This window comes from Thunnus maccoyii, chromosome 4 (genome assembly GCF_910596095.1).
Source record: "Thunnus maccoyii chromosome 4, fThuMac1.1, whole genome shotgun sequence".
NCBI classification, from domain to species: domain Eukaryota; kingdom Metazoa; phylum Chordata; class Actinopteri; order Scombriformes; family Scombridae; genus Thunnus; species Thunnus maccoyii.
This window is the reverse complement of record NC_056536.1, coordinates 27,456,472-27,466,816: the sequence shown is the minus strand read 5'-3', so window position 1 is coordinate 27,466,816 and position 10,345 is coordinate 27,456,472. Positions and strand designations below refer to the sequence as shown.

General features: G+C 35.9%; 1 protein-coding gene across 3 annotated transcripts; it reads left to right on the top strand.

Moving 5' to 3' along the window:
• Positions 1 to 341: 341 nt before the first annotated feature.
• On the top strand, positions 342 to 10,104 carry LOC121895370 (trypsin). Of its 3 annotated transcripts, none has more exons than XM_042408440.1 (6): positions 342 to 815; positions 5,385 to 5,454; positions 5,749 to 5,911; positions 6,078 to 6,216; positions 6,377 to 6,631; positions 8,046 to 10,104. In XM_042408440.1, the coding sequence occupies exons 1-6, from the start codon at positions 786 to 788 to the stop codon at positions 8,199 to 8,201; spliced, it is 813 nt and encodes a 270-aa protein (XP_042264374.1). In that variant the 5' UTR covers positions 342 to 785; the 3' UTR covers positions 8,202 to 10,104. The 3 variants fall into 3 exon arrangements, with proteins under 3 accessions (XP_042264374.1, XP_042264376.1, XP_042264373.1); XM_042408442.1 differs by lacking the exon at positions 342 to 815 and adding an exon at positions 3,713 to 4,782; XM_042408439.1 differs by lacking the exon at positions 342 to 815 and having other exon boundaries at positions 5,044 to 5,454.
• The last annotated feature ends 241 nt before the right edge of the window (positions 10,105 to 10,345 follow it).

Genomic DNA, 10,345 nt, shown 5'->3' with positions numbered 1-10,345 from the left:
ACTCTGAAATACGTGATGATACGGAAGTTAGATACTTTCGAAATACCGTCTTATCTGGACTTTAATTTAGCTGGGAACAACACTGATGACAGCAGTGAGACTGAACAAAAACAGCAAGTCGTAAAACCAAAACAATGAGCTGAAAGACACTAAAACACTCCACAGAACTGAGAAGAAAAGCAGAGTTTGGTGGCAATGTTATTGTGGGTTCATCATTACCAGCAAGACCTTTTACATTATACATAGTAATTTGATCTTTTGTCAGTATAGAAATATAGATTGAGCAGCTTTAATAAAAATAAAAATTTTTATTATTTAGATGCAATACCATTTTAAGATACGCTCCAAAATCCTTGAATCTGAAAGCTTGGTAAACCCAAACTATAGTGAGGGTGACCTGGGGACATTTGTCCTCCACAAGGTCTTCAACTTCCGATGCCAAAGGGTTGTTTCCTGCATGAGGACATGAAATCTGAGTTGGAAATGTTCAAAATCTCCATTGCAGCTGCCATGAGTTACAGCCATATTATTGGTGCCTGCCATGTCGGCAACCAGAGAAGAAGAGGCCAGGTGGATGGCAGCTTTTCTGGTGAAAGAAGCAAGAACTTGGGTATTTGGGAGGTTTGGGGAGGCCATCTTGATGAACTTGTAGGTGGTCTCATAGCTTTTATCTGCTTAAATACTGTAGACCTTGACTTGAGATACTGTCAAGCAATTGAGGGAACTCAGTAAATTCTTGAATCCAACCTCCTTAGAGGAGCCAGTCTCAAGTCTTGCAAGACGCCATGTACATCTCTCAGGCGGAGGTCGCTAAGGTAGTCCGAAAGCTCGATAGTATCTCTTAAGTTCTTAGAAACTAGTAGGTCTAGCTAATTTCAAACTAGTTACTTACTAAATCACGTTGCACTATGTCTTAGCGTGTAAAGACTTATGTAGAGTGTGAAATTGGTTACTGGGACACATAGCCATTCAAAAGTAATCAGCTATTCAACAAGAAGTCAGCGTAGCATAAGCTGTAGCTAGCTTCCAAAACTACTGTTTTTGGAGGCAAATTAGTATATATTAACCTTAAAATCCTTCGTAAATGTAGTTATTACTTTGTTTTATTTATGTATGCATACATAGAGAAATATGTGTGTTTCACAGTTAATGATATTCATGCAGTTTAGAGTTTAGAGTTATGCTAACCTAGCTAACATTATTTGGTCCTTTCAGTGTGATGTTAGAGGCATAACGGTTGTAATTTCAGGTATCTCATGTTACTTTCATGAAATGTAATAAGAAATCTTTCCAGTTTTCATCATCATTACACTGCTTTTTTATCAAGTGTCAGGTTGTCTCTTATATTCTTCACTCTAAACGGGCCACATTAGCAAGCTAACGTAAGTTTTATCAGTTGGTTCAGTTAGCTGTAAAAGTTACGCCTGGCAGTAGAAAGAACTAATCTCTATGTAATTACTAGTTTGTGTGGTGCAGTCTGTTTCAATTTAGGGATGTATAAATCTCTGCTTAATAAACATGTGTTATATGCACTATAACTGTGCTAGGTTTGAACTTACGAACACCTGGTGGATGAACGTCACCCTGAGGCTCTAGAAAAAGGGGACAGGAGGGTTGGCAGGCTGGTTTGCAGTCTGAGTCTATGGTACTCTCTGCAAAACAGTGAGGTGAAAGACATAATGTATTTTTTGAGAACTGTTCACAAGGGAGAGTATGATAATGTGTGAAATCAAAAGGCGGATTGGTGATGAGGGTGTTGCTTGCTTACAATGCAGGAGGGCTGCATGGTAAGGGGGGAGCTGAGCCTGAAGGTGAGTACAGCTAGTACGACACAGTTGAGGTGATTCAGGCATCTGATCAGGATCCCTCCTGATATACCTCAAGTGTTTGTCCCCTCCCTGTAGAGGTACTCTGGGAAGAGATCTGTGAGGCAGTCACAGAACACACTGGAAGGATAACATATCCCACCTGAGCTGGGAATACCTCAGGTTCCCCCTGAAAGAAATGGATGATTATGTATATGTTTTCATTCCCTTGTTCAGCCTGATGAGAACATGCAGTATAAAGTTTCCCAAGTTGTGATTTAAATAAGGCAACATATGGTTAAAGGATAAGTAAACAGGAATAAGAAGCTGATTGAGTATTAGAGGCCAGATTGACAGTTTTTTTTATCATACTCTACTATAAACACAATTTAGTTGGTACTCTGAAAGTTGAGACTGAACACAGAGTCCCTGGGTACATGCAACTCATATTATGTGAGAACAAGACAGTTTGAACAAGATATTAGTGACCACCAGCTGTTATACTGTACACACATATGTTCAGAATACATTAGTGATAAATCAGATATACAGCCTGTAGTTTTGTTTTGTTTTCTGGTCTCAGATGTGAAACCTGCTGGGAGATCAGGGGTTTTAAATCAACCAATTATTACCTCCATATTATAGAGGATCTAGAGGCATTTTAAGTAAAAGGAAAGCATTCTGTAATATTTAATTGGAAAATATGAGGCTGTGATTATTAAAATAGTTTTAAATGATCTATATTTTAATTAATATTTTTAAAGAGATCTAGAAATGACAAACATTAACACAGGTAGATGACTAAAAGAGATAAACATACACCTAACTAAATAGTGGAATTTGTACACTTGTTCAATGTGAATATAAACTGAATTTACGCATAAATTTAACAAAACAGTTCTTTTTTTGGTGAACTATTTTTAATGAACAAAAGAGGCAGACAATAATACAAAAATACCTAAATAAGAATTTTACATATGGAATGGGTACACGTCAGAAACATGTATAACTGGACTAGAAAGGAATGATGTAGGCACATCAAGGCTCTAAGTGAATCAATTATGTCCGACAATACCCTCATATTATGGGTTTGTGCTCTTTGTAACATGACACAGGATTTTTCATGAATAGCAATATACACTGCGTTATTCAACCATGTGCTAAAAAGTGGAAATGTGGGGGAGTACCACAACTAAAGAACAGATTTCTTTGCCGCTGTAAGACAGACTACAAGGAGTCTGCACTGGGGGATTGATAGCTGAAGTGGGGAATCGTCATTAAGAAGAAACAGAGTTGGTGATGGTGTTACTGTAGTGTTTAAAGCAGTGGATAGATCCAAAATCTGGAAACAGACAGAGAGTCCCAAAACACATGTAACAAAACATTTCTTATAGGAAAAATGTGAAATGCAGCTTACATTTGTATTTTGATTCAACAATTAAATTTATATTGTTTATCCTTTTATAAGTTCCGTTGAAGTTATTGTGGCACTCCAGCTCACTAAAATTCATTTTTTCACTCCTCTTTATGTTAATGATTGTATTGTTTTATTGCATGTTTTAGTTTCAGGGTTTTTTGGGGTTTTTTTTTAAAGATAATTAGAGATGTGTTATTGTTTGAGTAGTAATAGTAGCACTTTTCAGGCAGGACTCTTCCAGCTGTTCCTATGTCCCGGCTCAAGACAAAACAAAACTTTTATTTATTAATTTATACTTTTATTTGTCTTAGCCTAAAGTTTTATGTTTCCAGTTCTACAATGTTTTACTTGTTTTATTAGTTAATTTTACTGTTCTTTATTGTATTCTATTTTCTTCTCTATACCTTTAATTGCTGATTTTTATCTAATTGCAGTGCTGATTTGTTTTAATTTTTTTTCCACATAAAGCATTTCGTAACACTGTTTTAGATGTTACATGATTATTAGCTATATTTATTACTGATGTATTAATTTTTGTACTAGGGAAGTAGTAGTAGTATTAGCTGGTGTTTGTTTCATTGGGCACTAAATAACACATTCCTGTGTAAAATTTGAAGCCATATTATCGTAACGTACATTATCTCTGTGGCTATCAGTGTGAGAAATCATTGACATACGACACTAATGTGTGTAACAAAACCAGAGGGTGTAACACAGTGGTACTTTAGCAAAGACAGTACATACAGTACATTAGAGAGTAAACTGAGAGTCAGGAAGCTTTAAAATCCATCTTGTCTCCTCGGGTTATCTTTACATCCTCATATGTAATTCATATAATTCAAAAAGGGAAATCAATAAAGGGGTAATAGCTTTTACCTGTTTTTGACCAGTGTTCTTTATTTAAAAAAGAATATTCATTACAATATTTAGTACATTCACTGAATGTCTAAATTTGGTCATTTATGTTTGTATCAGCACACACAGCGTATAGAAATCATCATTGCATGCTGCAATGTGGTGTTATACACAACTGCTGTCACTATCATCGCCAATCACAGGGAGTATTATTACCTGTAATTACTTCCTTTCTAATTAAACTTTTAAATTAAGATGTTATCTGTTGATTTATAAATGAGACACATGTTTAAACAATATTCCAGACTAGATTTTTTTTTTACAAATACAAGTTGAACCACACGAATGTATGTTGATGTAGATTCTTTAGTTTAACAATGAAAATAAATGTACAACGTTTATTCTATCTGTAACCTGGTGATGATGACTGTGCAGGGGTGTTCCCATCCCAAATACCTTCATATCCCAAGGTGAGAGCAGAAAACTATAGCTAAGACACAGACATAATACTAGACAACACCATAGCTTTGTCATGTAGTAGGTCAGTTTCATTGTTCAAGCGTGAGATGGTCAAAGTACAAAACAAGACGAAAGGATAATACAAAGGATTTGAACAAGGATTTAGTTACACTATAAAAGACAACAGGAGAACATTGGTCAGACCAGTTGGAGATACTCTGAAAGATGCTGTGTTTGTGCTTACAGGTAAGTAGAAGGTAATTATAACGCTTTTTTGTTAAAATATTATAATTAACATTCAGTCATCTGCCCAGATTTCAGGGTATAATGATGCTTTAAATTTTAAAATCTATATTATTACAAACATATTTTTATCATACATGTTAGAATGGCATTTTAATTTCATACCCTTATTTCAATATGAAAGTAGATAGCAGATAGTCATAATGACATATACTTATACCAATAATAGGATTTAGACATTTAATTTACTAAAAAAAAAACAAAAAAAACTTAAAGATTGTGAACTTTTGCCATTAATTAGTTCCACTAAAGGAACTGAAAGCAAAATCTAAAAAAAAATCATTATTTTCTACAAATTGTGACATGTAACACACTTAAAAAAAATCTTGAAAATTCAAGTGTACAGCCGAGTGAAGAGAGTATAACTGTACAATAATTTGGGGCAATGTATTAATTTTTCTTAATTTAATCAGATAATCAGTTGTTATCATTATAGCCTGACAAACTAAATTTATTGGCACATATACTCTGTTTATACAGTATATATATGTATATATATATATATGTATATCAAAGCTGCTAAAAGTCATGTTTCTGCATTACAGGTGATAAGTCAAAATATGGCTCCACTGGGAAGGTCTACTTTGCTGCTACTCTTGGCTTTCTCGGTATCAAGTAAGTTCTGTTCAGTCTTTAAAATTTTAATTCCTGGATGAATAATAAATCCGACACTCAAGATGTAAAACCATGTTGAAAGGGACTTTCAGAAATGCATTAACATAATAAAACCTTAAATCAATAGCCAATTTTGCCCCATTTGAAGTGAATATATTACTAATACAAACATTGATTTTTCCCCTTTCCTCTTCGGTAGATCACAGAACAAAAACATTGACAGTTTTTGTAAATCTAATGAACTCATTTAAAAGACAGAGCAGTCCAAATGCCTGACAAGCAGCTTGTTTTCAGTGTCGACAGGGACATTTGCAGCAAGGATCATTGGGGGTCAGGAGGTCCGGCCTTACTCTATCAAATATCAGGCATCCCTGCAGTTCGAGACTGGGCAACACTACTGTGGAGGAACCCTTGTGCACCCTCAGTGGGTGGTGTCTGCTGCCCACTGCTGGAGACCGTAAGTACTGACAGTAGATACTACCAGACAAGGTCCATAATGATGTTTTGAAAGGAAATAAGATATAAGATGTGGTATTATTCAGTGTGAATGAAATGATCATTTTTCTATATTTTACAGTTAAAGTGTAAATTCTAAAGCAACAAATCTCTGTTTTGGCCCTCAGGAGCACTATGATGAAGGTGGTGTTAAGTGAACACAGTCTGAAAACAACAGAAGGATATGAACAGGTCTTCAATGTCTCAAAGATATACGTCCACAACTTTAAGTACAAGACTTTCAACAACGACATCATGCTCATCAAGGTATGCAAAAAAAAAAAAGAAAAGAAAGTAGCAGCTTAAAATAACAGATATGGTACATGGAGCTCTGCACACATGCATACGCTCCTCACTCCTAATAGATGAATTATTGCTTAGTCAGCATCTCACAGCTGTGGTGCTGTAACTTTGTTTTGTGTTACAGCTGGGTGAGCCGGCACAGCTGAATGCCAATGTCCAGCCAGCTGAGCTGCCAGACGAAAACACCCCTCCAGTTTATGATGACGTCTGCACAGTGAGCGGCTGGGGTGTGACACAGATTTACAGTTACTACCTCTCCCCTGTGCTACGTGCCGTGGACGTGAGAATTATGCCTTACTGCAGCTATTACTACTGGGGCAGGATCACCTCAAACATGCTGTGTGCTGGATCTCGAATGGGTGGCAAAGATTCCTGCCAGGTACAGAAAAAAATATTTTTCTTTTTTTGATTTAAAGGTTTCTTGCTCTGTGCATGTTTTAATTACTGCCAAACAATGTTCTGTATAGTACATAATATATTTATTAACATTGAAGGATTGGTTCACAAATAGTACTTATATGCCCATATATACATTAAAATCATTACTGGTCACTTTAATTGTCACCTTAATAATACATTTTATTTATACTTTGCTTTTAAAAGGCACTCAAAGTATCTTATCCATACTGGTTGTGACGAGATCCCTTCCTAAAGTGATTCCTTCAGAGCCTGCAAAGTCCTGAAAAATTATATATTTCTTAAGTGTGTAGACACAAGATATGGATCCTGTGTGCACAACATATTAACACAAACCAATAACTTGTGCACACAAGGGAAAAAAAGTTAATCTTTTGGGACTTATGGTTTATTTACATTAGATTCCAATGTAAGTGAACAAAATCCACAGACTCCACTCAAGAAATGTGTCTTCAACAGTCTGAATTAGTCTAATTAAGTGGGTATCTTCCAAGGTTAAAGTATGTACAAAAGAAGACTAACTTTGGAAGATATGGTCAGTTTATGCTCAATCACAATTAACCAAAAATATTTATAGTTTTTCCGAAAACCTACACCAGGTACCATTTAAATACAGGGATAATGGTGCATGGTTTCAGACAGTCTCTCCTGCAGGGTGGTCATTCATGTGAAAAGTGACATAAGGTGGATTTATGGTTCTCCGAAGATGCACGTAAACGTCTCTGCGAACATACGCAGGGAAGGGTGTTTATGGGTAGCGGAGGCCATGTGAACGACTCTGAGTGACCCCCGTTCATGTTTGCCTTCTTGCAGCCTGGAGAGCCATAATTCCACCTTTACTGAAATACAGTTATTGTTGATAATGGAAAAAGAGAGCACATCTGCACAGCTGGCCAATTACGGCGTGAAGTGGGTGTGAATGTCACATTACAGATATTGACAGAAATGAAAAACTCTGACCCTAGGTCAGAAAGGTGTTGGGGGGAGGGGTTTCTGAGGCTATTTGACCGTCTGACAAGCAGTTCTGACGGAGCATGGTGGTGCCTTCATATTAGCTATACCAGAACTTTAAGAAGAATTCTTGCACAGAAGGAGGATTGTAGATTTTGGCCCCGATCTCTTACATTAAAATCGCTTTTTATGAAGCCAGTATGGAGAGGAGGAATAATTACAGCGACCTATAACTGTCAATGTACATATGGGCATGTGAGTTTTCCTTTAAGATAGGAGAAAATGTGAACCTATCCTTTAATATTCCCTTAGATCATTAAGAATGTGATGAGATACTGTACAGCAAATACTGCACACTAGTCTATACCAAGACTGAAATAAAATATGTTTGTTCATAATCTCTCATTCGTCTCGGTGATCCACAGGGTGACTCAGGTGGTCCCCTCATCTGCAACGGTAAGTTTGAGGGCATTGTCTCCTGGGGTATCAGCTGTGCCAATCCATACTTCCCTGGAGTCTACACTAAAGTGAGGAACTACGTCCAATGGATCAATTGGATTATTGACAACGATACACCATGAACAGTCACCGACATCCTTTATAAGCAGCCTGCAGAGACGAGCTTCTAAATGTATTGATTTTGGTCACTACTGAGAACAGATGCAGCCGATTAATTGCTGTAATTTGTGTCATAGTCAAAGGTGATTTCTGAACCACTGCTGTGATCTGAACACAGCATGGAGTGAAACACAAACATAGGTCTTTATTATTTTCTAGGGCTTTCTTTGTGTTTTGTATAGTACAAGACGTTTATTTGACACACTTTTTACGCACTAATTGGAATTAATTTGGTTCTACTCTATAGAGGCAGGGTTATCAGTAATTTCCACATATAAGATTGGAAATCTATTAATATGCTTATATTTCATTGATTTTCATTCATTTGTCACCCTGATAGAGCGATGAGATTCAGAAATAAAACCGTCATTACTTTAATTATTATTAGCTGAAGCAGTAGTAGCATTAGCAAAGACACTGAAGCTGCATTAATGATGATTCTCTGTGGGTTTGTCACTACAGTCAACACCTTTTATATTACATTCAGGCATTTTATCCATCACAAATATCAAAACACTGATTAATGCAGCTTTAAGAACATCATACTAACGTTACTGTGTCTGGTGATACTTTCCTAATGTTACTAAAAGCACTGAATTAATGAATAAACTACCCACAGTGACAATAAAGATCAGTTGTTTCTCTTATGATAAAGACTGTCTGTTTATACTCCCAGTAATCTCTTGCTCTGTCCTTACAAGAATAAAAAAGCCACCTCACATGCTGAATCAGTAACATCTGTCTAAAAAAGTCATGAGGAAGACGACATTAATATTCATGAGTCCTAGAAGGCCAAAAGAGGTTGCTTAGTGTCTCTTATGACAAAAAAGGAACTTCTTCACCAGTAAGTCACTATTTCTGCTCATTTAATTTAATTCAAATTTGACATATTGTCCAAAACAATAACTATGCTGGTAAAGTAGATTAGTTGCAATTAACCTGAACTCAGACTTACATACTACCTGGATTTCTGTCAAGATAACAGTTAAGTCTCAACCTAAGCTATAGGAACACTGATTACGGCCACAGTACATTTAGCAATTCAAAGGACCATATGAATGTGCACCAATGTGAAGTTTTACCTCTTTAACTACAAGTTATATATACTCTATTACATTTTTGCTGTCCATTTTTGAATGGATGCTCTACATTCATCAAAATCTGTGACAGTCTGTAATATTTTGATGCACTCATATTTTCACAGCTGTTACACCACCATTTTTAATAACAGCTTTCAAAATATAGTATGTGACCATGGTAACAGCTTTTGCAGCAGCAATACTGAATAAGATTAGCATCATTCTGCTCTTATTCTTAGAATAATGCATTTTCCAACATGAACAGGATATTCTGGAAATGTGTGGTAAGTCAATAATAAGGTACAATGTCTTTCCAAATACCCACAATAACCACACAGCATGAAAATAATGAAATAATAAACATGATGGATTTAGCATGAATGCAATCAAATGTTCATATGTGTCTATATAAACTATAAAAAATTGCAATAATATTATAATATTAGCTTAAAAGGGCAACGATGAATGAGAAAACAGAAATTTCGAATTAAGCTTATTCTGAATAAATGAACTTGACAGTATAAACTCATGAAGCTGTCATGATACCTGACACATAACTTTTGCAGGCCTGTTATTGATTGATTCAGGGCAGTTTGGGGTAGACATGTTTGTAGTCCTTATTTTACAACACTGCAGCCAGCATTTAGGAATCATACTTGGACTTTTCTTCCAGTTACTTTTACCACATTTGGGCCAATATAAACCTGCTAAGACCTATTTTTCCAAATCCAAGTTTAAGACCATGCTTAATTCTTATAGGTTTTATACATACAGGTTCAGATCACATATGTTGACAGCTCATACACTTCATGTTGGTGTGAGGGAGAATTGCTGTGTTTGTTTGAGTCTTTCTCCCTCTAGTGGTCAAAAACTATTAAGGTTTTGGTTTAGTGTCAAAACTCCAGACTACCTTTAAACTATGTTTTCTCATGATATGATTTTGTTAAAATTGCAGCTTCTACCTATACAGAAATGTATTGTCCAGCAACAGAAAAGAAAAGAAAGAAATGATATGTAGGTCGCCTGTC

Bases quoted from the DNA above. Each gene is read 5' to 3' on its own strand.
- LOC121895370 (XM_042408439.1), top strand. From the start codon at position 5,343: ATGTATATCAAAGCTGCTAAAAGTCATGTTTCTGCATTACAGGTGATA. The intron at 5,912-6,077 runs GTAAGTACTGAC...TTTGGCCCTCAG, and splicing joins GCTGCCCACTGCTGGAGACC to GAGCACTATGATGAAGGTGG. The intron at 6,217-6,376 runs GTATGCAAAAAA...TTTGTGTTACAG, and splicing joins ACGACATCATGCTCATCAAG to CTGGGTGAGCCGGCACAGCT.